Source organism: Narcine bancroftii, chromosome 5 (assembly GCF_036971445.1).
Source record: "Narcine bancroftii isolate sNarBan1 chromosome 5, sNarBan1.hap1, whole genome shotgun sequence".
NCBI lineage: Eukaryota > Metazoa > Chordata > Chondrichthyes > Torpediniformes > Narcinidae > Narcine > Narcine bancroftii.
The window spans coordinates 126,686,708-126,706,210 of record NC_091473.1 but is presented as its reverse complement, the minus strand read 5'-3'; the positions used below and the strand labels follow the sequence as shown (position 1 = coordinate 126,706,210).

Below are 19,503 nucleotides of genomic sequence, written 5' to 3'. Positions count from 1 at the left end.
AGTTAGATGCGTTTCCTGCACAAATGCTTTGTCTATTTTTTCTTTTTTTCAGTAAATTTAAGAGCCTCTTCCTTTTAATTTGATTATGTATTCCATTAATATTTATAGTCATATAGTTCAACTTGGCCATCTCATATTCTGTTTACACCTCATTTCTGCTTACTCACCACCACCATCCCCCTTTTCCCCATTTTCATCTCTGTTTTCCCTTTTTAAACTCAATGTATGACAACACATTTAAAACATAAAATACTCCAACAACTCCCACATTCAATATTCCCTTAATCCCAAATATCCCACCCCCTCTCTGAGTTGCCCCTTATCCCTTGCCGGCAACCACAACTCCCCTTTCCATTTGATTGCGAACCTGGTTGCAAGTGTCAACTGATTTCGCAGTGACGGTTATTCTCTCCCCCCAAAACCCCCCCCCCCAGAAAACACCTTTTTTTTTACACATTTAACAAAGTTCTCCCTTTTTTTCCCCTTACTTCCTTTCTTCCCTTCTTTAGTTCTTTAGTTATACATTGTTTTTACATCTTTATATATATTTTATCGCCGATCTTCATTCTTGTTACATCTCTTCATCTCTCCTTCTGTTCTGCAAGCTTTCTGCAAATATTTTAAGCACAGCTGGATGTCTTAACATAAATTTATAACCTTTTTGCATAGGATCGATTTTGCTGTATTAAAATCCTTCTTCTTTAAGAGTTCAAAACTTATGTCTGGATTAAAAAAAAAATTTTTGACCCTTGTATTCCAGTGGTTTATTGTCTTCTCTAATTTTATTCTTTGCCCGCTCCTGTATATTTTCTCTTGTCGTAATTTGATGTGTCTGTGGTTTCGGACCTAGTGTTCTATGTGCCATTTCTATTTCCATTCCTTCCTGCATTTCTGTCATTTTCAGGACCTTTGGGATCCATTCTTTTATAAATTCCTTCATATCTGTGCCTTCTTCATCTTTCTTTAGGCCCACTATTTTTATGTTGTTTCACCGACTATAATTTTCCAACATATCAATTTTCTGAGCTAACAACTCTTGTGACTCTAATTTTTTTATCCCTTTCTTCCAAATTTTCTCTTAAGTCATTTACTTCCATTTCTACAGACGTTTCTCGTTTTTCCACATTTTCTACTCTTTTCCCTATTTCTTTCATGACTAGCTCTAATCTTTGCACTTTATCTTCTGCTCTTTTCATTTTTCTTTTAATTGCACTAAATTCTGAACACAGCCATTCTTTTAGTGCTCTCATTTGTTTTTGAAAAAAAGCTTTATCTATATTCTGTCCATCAGTTTTACCTTCTATCTCTCTGTGAAGATCTTGGTCTTCTTCCTCTTCTATGTCTGTACCTGTGTTTGTGTCTTCTTCTTCTTTGTATCTGTATCTCTTCTGACTTTCCTGATGAGTTGCTTGTCTCACTTTGTGAGGCCTATTCTTGCTGGGCCTCTTGCTGTTGGTCCTCTTGTTTTGGGCTGCTCATCTGTTGATCCCTCCTGCTGCTGCTCTTCTTTCCTTTCACTCCCTCTCCTTCTGCTTTCCTCTTCTTCCAGCTGAGAGCCCTGGTGTCGGGCATCCCTCAGCTGGTTGCGCTGTGGTTGCCCGCTCCTCGGCTGAAGCCCCCTCCTGTCGATGTTCTCCTTCTCCTTAGTTGGCGCAGTTGCACACTTTTGTTTGGCTCAGAGAGCCATTTTTGCAGTCCAGCGGTCGGGGGGGGGTCGCGTCTCCACGGGCTCGTCACCAACCTCTGAGATCGGGCGCTCTTCTCCACCACGGCTCCCTGTTTCCTCATGCAGGTAAGGCCTACTCCTTTTTTTTCCGGCGTCTTTTTTTCTTTTTTTTCCCATTGTTTTTACTTTTTCCTTCTTGGGTGCCATTTTCTTTCTTTTCTCTATAACTTTATCTTTTATTTCTTATATTTTGTATTTATTGAACTTTGTCTTTTCTTCATTTTTTTTCTTCTTTTCTGGAGAGGGCTGGTACTCCATCACGTGACTCCTCCTACCCCAGTTATTCTTAACATGTCTTTTTGACTGTGTCTCCTTTAGGACTCAGTTTATGTTCCCTCTTCCCTGTGAAGCAGTCAAATTTAGTTGGTTTCTTCCATACTTCTCTCCTACCGGCTACATAAAAAAAAAACATACCTTTATAAAGGTGGGCATACTGATAGGGTTGTATTATAGAATGTCTAATAGTATGAGAATTAGATGGGCAAATCTGTAGAGAGCTAGTAGACCAATGTAAGAAATAGAAAGTTTAAATAGGAGATTTTAACTGGGACTCGCAAACTGTAAAAGTGCTGAATGGCTTGCAGTTTGTCAGATGTGTTCATGAAAGTTTTCTAAATCAATATATAGAGGTACCAACAAGAGAAGATGCAATACTTGATCTCCTGTTATGGAATCAGACAGGCCAGGTGGCAGAAGTAAGTGTCAGCGAAGAATTTGTGTCCAGTGTCCATGATGTCGTTATTTATAAATAGTTGAAATTCTAAATTGGAGGAAGCCAATTTTGTGGAAATGAGAAGGGATTTAGGATGAGTGGATTGGGATGTTGTTTTCAGGCAAGGATGTGTTCAGTAAGTGGAAAGCCGTCAAATGCAAAATTTTGAGTGTGCAGAATTTGTATGTTCCAGTCAGGATTAAAGGCAAAGTTAACAGGCGTAGGAACCTTGGTTTTCAAGAGATATGGCTAAGAAGAAGAGAGGTGTATAGCAAGTATAGGCAAAAAAAGCAAATTGAGTAGAGAAAATATAAGAAAATACTTAAGAAGGAAATCAAGAAGGCAAAAAGAAGACATGAGGATGCTTTGGCAGATAATGTGAAGGTAAACCTGAAGGGTTTCTACAATTATGTTAAGAGTAAAGGTAATGGGCAAAATTGGTCCCCTAGAACATCAGAGTGGTCGCCTATGTGTGGAGTCTCTGGAGATGGGGGAGATCTTGGAAACAGTTTTTGCGTAAGTATTTACTCATGAAACTGGCATAGTGTATAAGGAAGGAAGGGAAACAAGCCGTAGTGTCATGGAACATATAGAGATTAAGGAGGTGGAGGTACCTTACAGCAAATAATGGTGGATAAATCTCCCGGGCCTGACATGATATACCCTTGGACCTTGAGGGAAACTTGGGTAGCAATTACAAGGACCCTGGCAGAAATATTTAAATGTCCTTAGCCTAGGTGAGGTGCCGGAGGATTGGAGGATAGTTCATGTTGTTCTGTTGTTTAAAAAAGTTTCCAAAAGTGAACTAGGTAATTACAGGCTGGTGAACCTTTTGTCAGTTGTAGGTAAGTTATTGGGGGGTGTTCTGAGAGATCGGATATACAAGTATTTGGGCAGCCAAGGATTGAATAAGGATAGTCAGCATGGCTTTGTGGGTGGTAGGTCGCGTTTAACCAATAATTAGAGTATTTTGAGGTTACTAAGAAAATAGATGAAGGAAAGGCTGAGGATATTGCACATGGAATTTAGTAAGGCCTTTGACAAGGTTCCACATGGGAGATTAGTTCAGTAGGTTCAGACACAAAGTATCCAAGGAAGAGTGGTAAACTGGACTTGAAATTGGCTGAATAGGAGAAGACAGGGTGGTATTGGATGGTTGCTGCTTAGACTGGAAGCCTGTGATGATTAGTGTGTCTCTGGGATCAGTGCTTGTTTGTTGTCTATATCAGTGATCTGAATGATAATGTGGTAAACAGGATTAACAAGTTGACTGATGACAGTAAGATTGGAGGCATTGTGGACAGTAAAGAAGGCTTTCAACGCTTTCAGAGGGATCTGGACCAACTAGAAAAATGGGCAAGAAAATAGTGGATGGAATTTAATGCAGACAATTGTGAGGTGTTGTATTTTGGAAGGACAAATCAAGATAGGACATAGACAGTAAATGGGAGGTGTTACAAGATCAAATCTGCAACCACAAAGAAGGCATATCACACAGGGGTAAAGATGAACAATTACTTTATTTACAAAAATTCACCATCAATCTTTAATTCAAAATCCCCCCCTTTTATAACAATGCCCACTGGTTACTCTGGAAATTTCTATAACAGTGTAAAACTAATAAATTCCCCAGCCAAAATAAAACATAAGTAATTAAAGGCTAAGTTATATTTCCAACCAGCCCACAGAAAAACTTAGTCACAAAACAAACACAAAACATACAAGACTCACAAAACTTCGATCTCAACCAAAGCAAAGATCAGAAACAAAATTCAGTTTGTTTGGTAAACTGAAGCCAAAAGATCTTTGTGTGAGAGAGAGAGAGAGCACACAATTCAAGTTGTCTTGTGTTGCTTGCAGAGAGAGGAACAATGGCTTCTGGCTGCCTTCGGAATGTTCATCCCTTTTAAAATGCCCAACATTCTAAACTGCCTCCCAGACAATGACTCATCCTTGGGCCTCCTTCCACTTCACAGCCACACCCAGTGGTGGTTGTCTTCCAAGTCCAGAAATTTCTAGATCATCTGCACATGCCCAGTCTGTCTCCCACTCTCTGCAGTCCACCTTCACCTTGACTCTCAAAGGCAAACTGTCACTTTTTAACATAAAACCACACAACACATAGGTCAATATACAACACAGAACTCCGTAACAGAGGGCACTGAGGGGTGTGGAGGAACAAAGGGATCTGGGAACACAGATACATAATTCCATGAAAGTGGGATCACAGGTAGACAGGGTTGAAAAGAAAGTTTTTGGCCTCTTGGCCTTCATAAATAAAAATATTGAGTACAGGAGTTGGGATGTATTGGTGAGGTTGTATAAGATATTGGTGAGGCCAAATTTGGAGTATTATGTGCCGTTCTGGTCACCTAACTACAGGAATGATATCAGTAAGATTGAAAGAGTATAGAGAAGATTTACTAGGATGTTGCCGGGACTTCAGGAGTTGAGTTACAGGAAAAGATTAAACAGGTTAGGACTTTATTCCTTGAAGTGTAGAAAAATGAGGGGAGATTTATTAGAGGTTTACACAATTATGAGGGGTATAGACAGAGTAAATGTGAGTAGGCTCTTTCCACTTCGATTAGGAGTTCACTCTTAAGAATTAATTGGATAGATGCATAGATGGGAGAAGTCTGGAGGATTATGGACTGGGTGCAGGTTAGTGGGACGAGCAGAATAATATCTCAGCCCAGACTAAAAGGGGTGATTGGCCTGTTTTCTGTGCTGTGGTTCAATGGTTTTAGTCTGTGACTCCGCTTAAATTTGCTGTGGCACCAGAGGGGAGTGTACGGCCCCCGTTGAGAGTGGCGGCTCAAACTTATCATTCCTTTAAGACCATAATGCTCCAATCTGAAGAATTGAGTTTCTGCCGCCACATTAATTTCTACATTCATGACCATGACTCATTGCTTTAGCCCGAAGCTTTGGAATCTCTCCCTAAATTTCTTTCCCTATTTCAAAGGACATTCCATATAATACAAACTTCTCCTCTATATCCTTTATGCTTTTGATGTTTCGTTTTTCCTGTGGACTATTTTGGAACTTCCTTATTGCTGAAAGATGACATACAAGTGCAGTCATGTTGCTCTATTGATAATAATTTTATTGTTTATATTTATCTAAAAATAACTAGATTATCTCTTGGATTAAAATAACCCAAGCTACTGGAGGATCTCAGACATCAGCCATGGAGAGAAATGGACAGTCGATGTTTTGGGTTGAACCCCTGCTTCAGGGCCTGCTGTTTTCCCTCCAGGGATGCCTGTCCTGAGTTCCTCCAGCAATTTGGTTTTGCTTGATTCCAGCATCTGCAGTCTCTCGGGTCTCTATGCTTCCAGCATCTTCTGATTAACCCAATTTCTCCTGCCTTTTGCTAATTTATTTGGGCTTGTGTACTGACTGTTGATGTTCGTAAATGGAGCACTTTTTTGCCAGTTTTTTTTTAATCATCTGGCTCTGCAGGATCATGATTTAGTTCTATCTGGTTGATAGTGAAATTTAAATGCAGCCTGGGAAAAGTGTACTGTGATGTCAAGAATGAGTTAACCAGACTGAACTTGAATCCATTAGATATTATACTGCTACCTGTATTGATTTACCATCATTTTGTAACATTGTTAATCTTTAGCCTTTGCCATTAAGCGACCACTGAATTATTGATTTTTGAGTTGTCTCTGCAGCAATGACCATTGCAGGGGTATTAAATCATCTTTGTAAAGATTGCCATTGATTCCTGATATAATTCTTTAGAATTACCTCCACTTTTGATATTTTCACAATTATTATCAGAAATTCTATTGAATATATTCTTTCTGACTTCTTGTTTCTCATTTGATTTTAACCTTGCATTGTAGCGTTCGCATTACGCGAGCATTACACACACTAAAGCCTTGGAATCAAGACTGGTTTATTGCTCTGGCAGGTGCACTTTTATGGGCCCTGCGACATTGAAACGCCAGCCCGGGATTGGCTATGTTCCTGTCATAGTTCCCCATCTTCACGCCATGCGGGAGGTCACCTGGGACGATGGCTGGTGTCACTCCCAGCGTCGCCATTTTGTGGGCTGGTCCACATCTCAGTGCACAGGCCACTACAGCATATTCATTTGAATTTTTCATCATAATAAATAATCTCTGGATATTTTATTGCTATTTTCTTGTATTCTCAATAACTGTCTTCTTTATTATGCCCAAAATATTTTCAGTTCTTTGATTAGAATTCAGTTTATTGGCAGTATGGTAGGCATAGCAGTTAGCACAACGCTGTTAGAGTTCCAGCGACCGGGGTTTGAATCCTGCACTGTGTAAGGAGTTTGTTGTTCTCTCTGTTTCTGTGTGGGTTTTCTCTGGGTGCTCCAGTTTCCTCTCTCCATTTAAAAACTTATAGAGGTGTAGGTCAATTGGGTGTAACCGTGCTGTATGTCTAAATTAAAAAAAAAACTCTTTTAACTTCACAGATGGAATAAAGTCAAGCTTTCCTTGGCAGGAATGTACTGGTTTATAGCTACTATACAGTATGTGCAGACAAAAACCAATAGTTTCAGTCAAAGAAAAGCCATTCGATGGGAAAATCTGGGGAAAAAAATGAACATGGGACTGAAGTCTCTAAATCCACTTTTAGATCCAAAACTGAATATAATTTTGGGATGCTGACAGATGTATGCAATTTCAAGGTAGCATTAAAACTTGAGTTAATTGTAATGCCGTAAATTCATGTTTTTAGGAGGGTTTTGTTGCTTTACGTTTCTATTATGCACAGTTCCTCCTGGAAATGCTGCATTTTGCTGGGTTTTTGAAACCTGAGATCAGATTCTGGGCCAGTAGATTGTAGTTAAAAATGAAGGACATTTTTCAATCCCTAGCTTTTGAATAACCTTTAATATAATGACTCCTCTACAGCCTTGATCAATCAACCCAGGATGGAAATAGTGGTCAGTATAATTTGATACTACAAAAAGCTGTACTTTATTCACTCAGCCATTATTTGTATTTTCAACATGGCCTGTTTGATTCTGCAGACCAAGAGAAAAATAACTTTTCAATATTTAACAAATTGATTGTTGTGTAATTGGGTTATGTTCCCTCCAGCTGTCTATTATTCTCCCATTTAGGACATAGCCTTTGACAGGTTTGCATTATAACTATTCCCATTATTTCTCGCTTCAAGGTTTGTGCAATAGTTTGCTAAGATTTTTATCTTTTATTTTGAAATGTCTGCTGTTAATCAAAACTGACATTTGCAATGGTCTTACTGTCTTTCAGTCAGTAACCAAATCGAACCTACTCTCCATTCAACAGTCATCCACAGTCCACCTTAAATAACTGCCATTTTTTCTCAAGCAGATGACAATGAGGGAGAGAATGACTTCATCCGAGCTATACCATTTCAGTTCGATCTGATGAAACTTTTGCCAAAATGCCAACAAGTAGAGTTGCTTTTCCACACCTTGACTGAAGGTAAGGTATCAATCTTGTGAATGATCAGTGTTGTTCCCAATTTGCAGTTGCCTAAGTTTGGCAATGCATGAGGCCACAGATTTTGGTGGGGAAATGGTTTGTAGATTTAAAATGCTTGGTCCGTTATTGCAGTGGACAGAGCAAAAATTCTATTGGAGGACTCTCCAACCCGATGACATTAACATCGACTTCTTCAGTTTCCATTTATCCTTTCCCCAAGCTTCTCTCTCTCCCTATCCCTCTGTCTCCTTTCCTCCTATTACCCCTCCTTCCCTCTTCATTCAGAGAGCTGCCCACCTTCACCCCATTACTTCTCAGCCTTTTTCCCCTCTTCTGCCCTCCCACCTATATCCACCTCTTGCCTGTTATTCTGTGCTCCTCACCTGACCCTTCCTCCCACATCTCCTTCCACCTCTTTATTCAGGTGCCTGCCTATTATTTACGCATATCTTGACGAAGGGATCGGGCCCGAAACATTGGTTATCCTTCGCTTCCTTTAAATGCTGCGTTGCCTGATGAGTTTCTCCTGCACTTTTGTGTATTGCACTGCAACCCCATCATCTGTAGACTTTCCTGTTTATCTCCCAAACCTGTTGTCTTTTACCTCTTAGAAGTTTTAAGGCAGTCAATATTCGCGGCCATGACCACCTCCAATTCATGTACCATCCTGACTTAGAAATGTGCTCAGCCCTTCATTATTGCTGGATTTAAATCCACGAATTCCATACCCAGAGGCATTGTGAGAGTCCCTTTATCAGGAATGGGCATTTGCTGGTAACATCAGATCCTAAGGTGAGAATTGGGCCTGTGAGGTGGCCACATTACATTTCCCCTTTTTCAAGGTGATGTACACGAGGCTGCTAAATGAGATAGGAGTCTATGGTATTACAGTTAAGGTTCCTGCATGGATAAAAGATTGGCAGAAGGTGAAGAGTGGGAATTAAGGGGGCATTTTCTGCCGAGCTGCAGTGATTTGTGATGTACTTCAGGGGTCAGTGGAGTCTGCTACTTATCATGTTGTATGTTTATGATTTGGATGACAGAATTCATGGCTTTGTTGTCAGGTTTTCAGATGATGGAGGGGGATATTGTGTTGAGAAAGTGGTGAGTGTGCAGAGAGACTTGGACAGGTTGGGAGAATGGGCACAAATGTCAGATGGAATACTGTGTCAGGAAGAGTATGGTCATGCACTTTGGTAGAAGGAATAAAGATGTTGACTACCATATATGCTGTTGTATAGGATGACCCCTGAAATTTCCACCTAAATTGTTGGTTTTGAGTGATTCCCTTTGTACAGGGCAGCATGGTTAGCGCAGCAGTTAGCACAACACTTTTACAGCGTCAGTAATCGAATCCCACGCTGTCTGTACGACTTTCCTGTGTCTGCGTTGATTTTCCTTGGGGCTCTTGTTTCCTCCCACCCTTCAAAACGTACTGGGGGTTTTAGGTCATTTGGATGTAATTGGGTGGTTACCAGCATGGATACCGTGCCTGTTAACGTGCTGCATGTCTAAATTTAAATTTTATGAGTCCTTGCCCCACCCCACCAAATTTGACATTTACCGCTGATGCTGTTAAAAGCAAATTACAATATTTTAATGACAAGTTATCATTGAAAGGTTTAAATTTGATTTGGATATTTAAAAAAAAATAAATCACTGTCAGCTCCTGTAACAGGCTATGTAAAGTCTGTGCAGAGCAGACAGCAGTTGGACCGGCCGGATGGACCAATGGAGGAGTGCTGAGACTTCGCTGATAATTAACGGGGCATCCGCAAGATTGCGACGGAGCTGGCCGGAAGATTGCAGCGGTGTTGAGACTTCATAGTCATGATAAGAATTTTATAACCTTTTGTATAGGATGACCCCAATTTTAAAGTGAAATTTTTAAATTTCAAGTATCATCCTCTACAACAGCTTATGCAGTATTTTCTAGATGGGGAGAGAATTCAGAAAGTGGAGGTCCAAATAGACTTGGAAGTCCTATTGCAGGAATCTCTAAAGGTTATAAAGAAGGCAAATGCAACATTGGCATTCCTTTTGATAAGATGCAAGCAAGGATGTAATATTGAGGCTTTATGAGGCATTGTTCAGACTACATTTGGAGGATTGTGAGCTGTTTTGGGCCCCATATGTGCTCGCATTGGAGAAGATGCAAAGGAGGTTTCCTTTGGGGATGAGGGTTAATGTAAGAGGAGCGTTTGAAGTACTTGGTCTTTACTCATTGGATTTACAAGAAGGTGGTGGGTGGTGGGGAATCTCATTGAAATTTATGAATATTGTCAAGGCTGCATGGAGTGAATGTGGAGAAGATGTTTCTAAGATGTCTAGGATCAGATGATACAGCGTCAGAATGAAAAGAAGATCCCTTTGGAACACAGATGAGGATGGTGAACCTGTTGAATTTATTGACATAGAAGGTTGTGCAGGTCAAGTCATTGAGTATATTTAAAGCAGAGATTGAAAGGTTCTTGCTTAGTAATGGTATCAAATGGGGTTGAGGTGAAAAATACACCAGTCGTGATTCAAATGGTGGGTGAAACTTGATGGGCTGAATGGCCCATTTGTGTTCCTCTGCCTTGTGGTCATTATCAACTGCATTATTGGGTCTGCCCATAATGACAAAACTGACAGCATTGTTTTGCCACCTGACAACATTTTCTTCAGTTTTATGGATCAGGTTTTGTCTGAGAAGAACATGTGAGCATTCTACAAGGTCCTGAATCTGGTCAGGTCCACTCTAATTGGGTCCAGAAGACTTCTATTCAAGATTTGTTTATTGCCATTAACATAAATACACAAAATATGTTCACTTTTGTGGCCAACATAAGAGTTATTAGATGTTCCACTATCAAGAAGAGAAAGGAAGCAATAGGGAGTCCCTTGAGAGACAATGAGTGTCCATGGATTCTGCCACTACTTCCCTCTCTTTTCCAGCAGTGAACCTGAGTTCCAGGCATCCAACTCTTCTCAGCCCTTGTTCTGAAGCCCTTATATGATTAGGAAGCTGAGGTCTTTCTGGAGCTCTGCTTGCCATTGGCACCCTTACTCACGAATCCCTGTCCTGATATCACGTTCACATGCGCCAATCTCCAGCAACCTGCAGATAACCCACAGCTTGGTGTGAGTCAGTCGGCTGCCAAACCCCAAGCTGGCCTGTTACAGTGGTCTCCTTCCCTTCAGGGTCATTGCTTTCTTCCAACAGACACATTACAAATATGACTCTGTGTAATGCTCTCATAAACTTCCTGAAATCTATTTGAAAATGGTGCCCTTGTACATGTTGGTAACTTGTTATCTGTTGTTGATTTTCTTTCAGACGAGGGTGATGAAAGTACAAAGGAAACAGCTTCTTTCCCCAATGAGATTCTATTGAATCTTTTCCATAGCTGTTTGCAAGAGACTCTCAATGACCGGGAATTGCCATTGACTGATTCGGATCATAGAGCCTTTATGCAGCAAATTGTGCAAAGGGACCGAAATGGTCACTCTGTTCCTTTCAATCTACCAACTGTAAAAGGTAAAATCCCAATCATTCTATGCTTGTCCATATAACTTTCTATACTAAACAAACCACAGGATTTGACATTTTTTCTGTAGAATGTAGAACCGAACAGGGCTTTCAGCCTATGTATCTGCTCAGGAAGGTTCTTGTAGGGTTTGCAGAGAGAGATTTGTTGTTCCAGGATTTCCACAACTGAGGTACCACCATTAGTCACCTCAAGGTCTCGCTGATGAAACTTGCCCCATCAGGGTTTTCCAGATGGTAACCTCTTTCTTTAAGGCCACCACAGAGTTCCGTTCTGTTCCTCTCATTCCAAGAGAAAGATCAGACTGATAGCACTTCCAGCCATCTGCTGCTCTGGAACTTTCTGTTTCCAACCAGCTCTTCCTGGCTTGTTCTGTTCAGCTCCTTTAGTGTCACACACACTAGCTGGGAGATCTTGTTCACTTGTGTCTGTCTCTCTCCATCTGAGACTGCCAGAAAGCCCTTGTGACTCTCTCACTGGCAAATCTCCACCTTCTTCAGCAAACAACAGGAGTTCTTCTCCTTGGTCAAGATGTTGTCTTAGATAAACAAAACGCAGGAGTGACCTTTCTGTGAACACTTTGCAGAAAGGTACTTGTAGCCAGTTTGTCTCCAGTCCATTCATTTTATGACATCATTTCAATTAGCACCTACTTGTGAAATGTGCATCACATTCTCCAGAGATCCTGCAATGTTACTAAATATGAATTCTTCAGTCTTTTAAATAAGTTCTGTTTTAAAATGTGTATATGTATGTAACCCACTAATCTTACCAAAATTCTCCCAAATATTTATAATTCATTACAACTTAACTAACCTAACATAACCCCCTTCTAATTAAAAGCGCACATGTATGTAATGTGTGTGTAAATTTAAGAAAGGTTCTTTGGTTCACAGTTCAATCTCACTTCTCATTCTTCCAAGTTCTCTGGTTGCAGGCAATTCTTATACTGTGCACAGAATTTAACATGTATAAAGTTCACCAGGCTTCGAAAGGTAAATGTTTACTGCTCAAGAAGGTTCTTTGTAGGGTTTGCAGAGAGAGATTTGTTGTTCCAGGATTTCCACAACTGAGGTACCACCATTAGTCACCGCAATGTCTTGCTGATGAAACTTGCCCCATCAGGGTTCTCCAGATGATAACCTCTTTCTTTCAGGCTACCACAGAGTTCTTTTCTGTTCTGCTTATTCCAAGAGAAACATCAGACAGATAGCACTTCCAGCCATCTGCCACTCTGGTGCTTCTGTTTCAGTTCCAACCATCTTCTCCAGCTTGTTTCAGCTGTGACTCTCTCTCTCTCCATCTCCGATTCCAACTACCGGCCACATGTCCTTCTCTCTAGCCACTTTCAGGTGGCCACAATACCCGACTTTAAAGCAGCCTATTGTAATCCTATGTGGCTGTCGGGTGGCCACCTGAAAGTGGAGAACTTGGCCAGGAGGTTTACCTATCTAACCGTTCTCCTGTAGGTATAATATCCTGCTCCTAGAATCCCCTGTTGCACCTGAAAGCAGCTCAGGCAAAGCTGCTTGCAGCTTTCAGGCTGATGACAGTCAGCTGGCGACCCGCTGCGGACAGCTACCCTCCCCGCTGCGGACAGCTACCCTCCCCGCTGCGGACAGCTACCCTCCCCGCTGCGGACAGCTACCCTCCCCGCTGCGGACAGCTACCCTCCCCGCTGCGGACAGCTACCCTCCCCGCTGCGGACAGCTACCCTCCCCGCTGCGGACAGCTACCCTCCCCGCTGCGGACAGCTACCCTCCCCGCTGCGGACAGCTACCCTCCCCGCTGCGGACAGCTACCCTCCCCGCTGCGGACAGCTACCCTCCCCGCTGCGGACAGCTACCCTCCCCGCTGCGGACAGCTACCCTCCCCGCTGCGGACAGCTACCCTCCCCGCTGCGGACAGCTACCCTCCCCGCTGCGGACAGCTACCCTCCCCGCTGCGGACAGCTACCCTCCCCGCTGCGGACAGCTACCCTCCCCGCTGCGGACAGCTACCCTCCCCGCTGCGGACAGCTACCCTCCCCGCTGCGGACAGCTACCCTCCCCGCTGCGGACAGCTACCCTCCCCGCTGCGGACAGCTACCCTCCCCGCTGCGGACAGCTACCCTCCCCGCTGCGGACAGCTACCCTCCCCGCTGCGGACAGCTACCCTCCCCGCTGCGGACAGCTACCCTCCCCGCTGCGGACAGCTACCCTCCCCGCTGCGGACAGCTACCCTCCCCGCTGCCTGACAGTCCCCCCATGGGAGATCGTGGGGCTGGGGCGGCCTTCCCTGAGAATTCTGACATTGAAAGCTCTCACTTTTTAAATTTAGCGAGATTTTGTGTGCGTGCGTAAGGCCCGCAGTCCCGTGCTGGCCGCCCCAGCTCCGCAATCCTGCACCGGGGAGCTTCAGGCAGTGAGGAGGGGGTTGTCAGGAAGCGGGGAGGTGAGCTGTCAGACAGCTGCCCCTGCCCAGACTCCGGAGCCGGTGTTTGCTCTGTGGCCCCTCTCCCCGCTTCAGACCTTTCAGGTGGCACCTGAACATCCCTTCGCAGACACTTGCAGCCTGTTCCGTAGCCGCATTCTGCAGGCAATTCCACCTGAAAGCGGCTTCTCTCTCTCTCACTTGCAAAAACCCCCCTCCTTCTCCAGCAAACAATAGGAGTTAGTCTTCTGTTCCCATGTGTTGTTTCTTGTAAACAAGAATCCATAATGACCTTTGAGTGAGCACTTTGCAGAAAGGTCAGAAGTCTTGTAAAAATGTTCAACATCGACGACCTGTCTCCAGTCCATTCATTTCATGACATCATTCCAATTAGCACCTACTTGTGACATGTGCATAGCATTCTCCACAGTTTCTGTAAAGTCACTGAATATGAATTCTTCACTATTTCAAGTAAGATCTCTTTTAAAGTGTATGTGTATGTAACCTTATCTAATTTTACCAATTGATCTCCCAAATACATCTACAAATATTATATTACAGTACAAATAAATTTTTGTCATGTATATAAGAATTAAGAAAGATGTTGCAATCAGAATAAAAGTCTTGCAGCTTTATTGTTGGAAGTGGTTTGCTTTGTAGAAACTCCGAAAATATCCAAAAAGTTGGAGAGGCAAGATACCATGATGTCATTGCATCACCTGGGGAGTAATAAAGAGGTCATGGGTTCAACCAGCACCTTACAGGTGAGTATGAGAAGACTGCAGACGTGTGCTAGGCCGTGATTGCTGAACCCATCTAAAATATTTTCAATACTGCTCATGGGATCCAGTGGAATAAGAATGTTGTTTTACATTCTTCTTTCTCTTTGGCTTGGCTTCGCGGACGAAGATTTATGGAGGGGGTAAAAGTCCACGTCAGCTGCAGGCTCGTTTGTGGCTGACAAGTCCGATGCGGGACAGGCAGACACGGTTGCAGGGGAAAATTGGTGGGTTGGGGTTGGGAGTTGGATTTTTCCTCCTTTGCCTTTTGTCAGTGAGGTGGGCTCTGCAGTCTTCTTCAAAGGAGGTTGTTGCCTGCCAAACTGTGAGGCGCCAAGATGCACGGTTTGAGGCGTTATCAGCCCACTGGCACCAAGAGATTTCTTTAGGCAGTCCTTGTACCTTGTTGTTTTACATAAACCTTAGTTAAATTGCAGCCATTAAAAGTTTTTAAATGTGGGAATTTAGAAATTCAGATTTAGTCTCCACTAATTTCAAAGTGAAGAGAATCAAAATGTTTAAAAGTTGACAAACTTCCTTCAAATGATATAACGGACTTAATGATGAATGAAATTAGTATTTGAAGAATGGTAATACACCTTGGGCGGAAGCTAGGTGATAATATGCTACTTCTATTGGCAGTGAATATCAGGTCTTGGCATTTTAATAGTCATCACCTTGTGCATATGATGCCTTTGTGTGTGAGACTGAACAATTTGTATCGGGGACGGAGTAATATGACTATGATCATTAACAAACCATTATTTAGTTGAAAAGCTGCTTCCAGTGCATTTGAAAATCTTTCACATTTCTGAGAAGCCATAATGACCTTCACTGTGTGGAGATTTTCATCCCTGAAGTTTGAGAATAGCTGTTTCTCTTGTCCCATTTCCTTGTGATCAAGTTGGTACCCTGCATTAATAATGAGTACCATGAGGGATTGAGTCAGAGAACTTAAACCATCAAGATGCATTCCGAGTAAATGTTGAACAGATTTTCCCAGGATTTAAACTTTTATTTTGTTGCCAGTGATAATAAAATATTTATACAGCCTTACTGAAGTTAGGTACTGTTTTATTATGATTGCACATTTGTGCCTGCAGATAACATGCAATTGTTTTGATAGTACCAATTCAAGACTGTTTCTTTGGCACATTCTGTATTCCCTAAATACAGCCACAGTGTATTCTTTCTTTTTAAAGTATTTTTATTGATGTTTGTGATGTGTCTCGAGAAGTAAGACGCGCACACCAAGGAGTGCAGTTGACACTGATTTAATGAGCTAGCTGCTCTCTTTTATATAGTCAGGCTGACCCTGGCTGCCATGTCACTGACAGGTGTGGTCAGTGTTCCTTCTGGTTTGGATTGGTGTCTTCACGACCCACCGTCGGTGATTGGCTGGATCAGCCCATTTTGCTGCAGTGTCATCGATGGGTGTGGTTTGTGCTACCCTGGGCGCTGTTTGGCCCTTTCATGATCTGGCGATTGGCTGGCTGAGCCCATTTTGCAGAGGCCTATGGGGACAGGCCACTGATGCCCTGTGCGGCCCGCTTGATTGCCATGTTCAAATGGCATCTTCTGTGTTGGCCTGCGGTGACAGTACAGTTATAGATTGTGCTATAAGATTCAAGAATAAAAGAATTATTGCAAAAAAACTTTTATCATGATTTTTAAAAAAAAATCCTGAATACAATCATATTAAAGAAATAGAATTTAACAACACACAAAAAAACCCAAAAGAAAACCACTAAGTATGGTTAAAAGTTGACATGTTGGAATCAAGGGACCACAACTTGAAAATGAACAGCACCAAAGTTTCAGAACAACCCTATTTCTTAAGATAATAGCCCATAAATGGGCCCCATGTCATTTGGAAGTTACTATTTGAATCTTTAATAGCATACCTATATTTTTCTAAATTTAAACAAGACATAATATCACTTAACCATTGTGTATATGTAGGTGCAGTAATGTCTTTCCATTTAATCAAAACTAGATATATGGTTAACAATGAAGGAAAAGATAAAATTCAGTTTTGACTTGAAGGCAGTAATACTACATCATCTTGAAATGATCTGAATAGAGCAATTAAAAGGCAGGGTTCCAATTTGAACATGAGAATCACCGATAATGTTTGAAAAACATCTTTCCAAAATTTTTCTAAGCAAGGGCATGTCCAAAATTTGTGAACCAAAGAGGCATCACCAATTTTTCATTTTGTCACATAGAAGATTTATATTTGAATAAAGACGAGACAATTTAACTTTAGATATGTGTACTCTGTGGACCTCTTTAAACTGCAACAAGCAGTGGCAAACACAAAAGGAGGTAGTATTAATCAAATGACAAATGGAGTCCCAAAGCTCATTAGGGAATGAAAGATTCAAATCCTGCTCCCAGTCGTTCTTGATTTTAACTGACGAGGTAATTCTTAAATCAACCAAATTATTATCAATAAAAGATATTAAGCCTTTATGAGAAAGTTCTAAATCCAAAAAGTGTATCAAGGATATTCACCTTGGGTATTGCTGGAAAGTCGGGGATCCGAGACTGAACAAAATGCCTAATTTGGAGATATCTTTAAAAAAAAAGAGTATTAGGTAAGTTAAATTTTACCACCAATTATTCAAAAGAAGCAAAATTATTATGAATAAAAAGGTCTTTGAAACATTTAATACCCAATCTGTGCCTGTCATTAAAGGTGGTATCTTGCAAAGAAGGTTTGAAGAAGTGATTAATATAATGGGACTAGCAAGAGAAAATCTGTGAAATCCAAAAAAACTTCTAAATTGTGCCCATATTCTCAGATAATTAGTTTAATTATCAGACTCTCAGTTAGTTTATATGAAGAAAAAAATAAAAAGGACCCTAGAATTGCCAACATTGAAGTATTCTTAATATAATTCAGATCAATTTCAACCCAAAAGGGCGGTCAATTCGATTATTAAAATGTGGCAAAAGAATTAAATTACATATGTTGACCGCCTAATAATAAAATCTAAGATTAGGAAACATCAATCTGATATTTCTTTTAACTTTTTGAAGATGAACTTTCTTTAAGCAGGGGTATTTTCCTTGCCATATGTAGGAAGACATAAGCAAATCAAGTGAGTCAAAAAAGGATTTAGGAATGAAAATTGATATAGATTGTAAAAGATACAAAAATTCATTTTAATAGAATTGATGCAACCAATCATGGAAATAGATAAAGGTGACCATCTCAATTACAATAATTTAACCTGATTAAATAAAGTAGAGAAATTTCCTTTAAAAGATGTTTATAACTTCTAGTAATTATAATACCAAGATAGTTAAATTGATCCTTCACGATCTTAAAAGGAAAACTAGAATATGTTGTTATAGAACCATTTAAAAGTAAAAATTTACTTTTATGCAGATTCAACATGCACGGAAAACTGACAAATATAAGATAACAAAGCTAATATGCTTGGTAAAGAAACAACTGGATTAAAATCAAGAAGCAAAAGATAAGCCGCATATAAGGAAACATTGTGTTCAGTACCATTCCTATGAATCCCTGTAAGATCTCTTCATTCATAAAGAGCAAGTTTTAGAGGTTCTGATACCAGATCAAAAAGTAATGTGTCAAAGTAGTTAGTTTTCAGTTTGAAGGATGTTTTTTTTTGTTTAAAGGTTAATTGGTGGAAGTAGCTGGTGACATTTACCATAGTTAGAACATACTTGAGATTTTATGCTGGAGAGATGTAATGACAGATTACCATTTCATCTGAGGTTAAGTATGGGCAATAAATATTAACCTTTGTAGTGATTTTACTCCCCATTAATGAACAAAATATGCTGGCACTTCCTGTGGTGAAAGACAGCTTCAAAATTATTCTCCAGAATGAATTGTTTGAAATTGCCTTACTCTATACTTTGTTATAATCCTGCTTCTCTTGACTAGAGTGTTGGAAATGCTGATATGATAGAGGACAGTGTACTTCCAGTTGAAAGTGAGAGTACTCCTCAGTGGAGATGCTACACCAGGTTTGTGAATGCACAGCAAGTGCTACTCACCTTTCTGCCAGCTACCTTCACTGGTAAGTTTTACCAATGTATTTTTATTTTTAGACCTAAGAATTGTTTTAAGAGGGAAGTTATCCTCCTTTTATTAATTCATTTTGTATGTTCCTCAAATAGTTGAGGTTGTTTGTCACTTCCGTCTTTGTAGTTCCTCTGACAATGCGAAAATTCTGAAGGTTAATTTTTAAAGGTATTTCATACTTGTTGCTAAATGAAATCCACCTTGAAGCAAGAACCAATGTTGACAGATTCTGGGAGGTGGTCAACTTCCTGCTTCATGGTAATGAAGTGTTAAGATGGCAGTTTAAGGAGCTGCAAAACTAACCTGTGAAATGTGTTTAACTGGATACAATTAAAAAAAAAAGCTTAAAGTAACTGCAGTTGATGGGAATTGTGCTGCTGGCAAATTGTTACCTGGAACCACTGTTCTCCATCAGGAGTGGCGTGGTGCCATTCTTTGTTAACCAATTGTAGCACTGTTGTCAGAGGGTGATCACTGCAGACTGTTTTATTCATGTCCGACATCATGATGAAACATTAAATTCTTCTCAGATAATTAGTATGCAGGTGGCCATGTTGATTTGTGGTGAACTTCATTTGGTAACAACGTTGTTAATTGAATCAAAATGTTAAGAGGACTAGAACTAAAAGTGTATCCCCTGTTATAAAGTTTAAATCATCTAGGTCCACTTTTATTAAAAATGAAATTGAACTAATTCACTCAGGAACAGTTAGTCTTCTCCTGGCATAAACAGCCCCATCCATCCTGCAGTTTAAAAATGGTGGTGAGTAGGGAGCTCTTGCATCTCATTTTTCACGACCGTCCAGGAATCTCAAC

General features: G+C 40.9%; 1 protein-coding gene across 10 annotated transcripts in view; it reads left to right on the top strand.

Annotated features, from left to right (window-relative positions):
* Window positions 1–19,503, top strand: part of szt2 (SZT2 subunit of KICSTOR complex) — a 289,561-nt gene that overhangs the window by 63,363 nt on the left and 206,695 nt on the right. For 8 of the 10 annotated variants that reach the window (XM_069939006.1, XM_069939009.1, XM_069939004.1 and 5 more), the window contains exons 21-24: window positions 7,784–7,900; window positions 11,220–11,420; window positions 14,503–14,606; window positions 18,547–18,682. In XM_069939006.1, coding sequence (XP_069795107.1) covers window positions 7,784–7,900; window positions 11,220–11,420; window positions 14,503–14,606; window positions 18,547–18,682 — 558 coding nt within the window. The remainder of the gene's footprint in view (window positions 1–7,783; window positions 7,901–11,219; window positions 11,421–14,502; window positions 14,607–18,546; window positions 18,683–19,503) is intronic. The other 2 variants (XM_069939008.1, XM_069939001.1) reach the window with 1 other exon arrangement.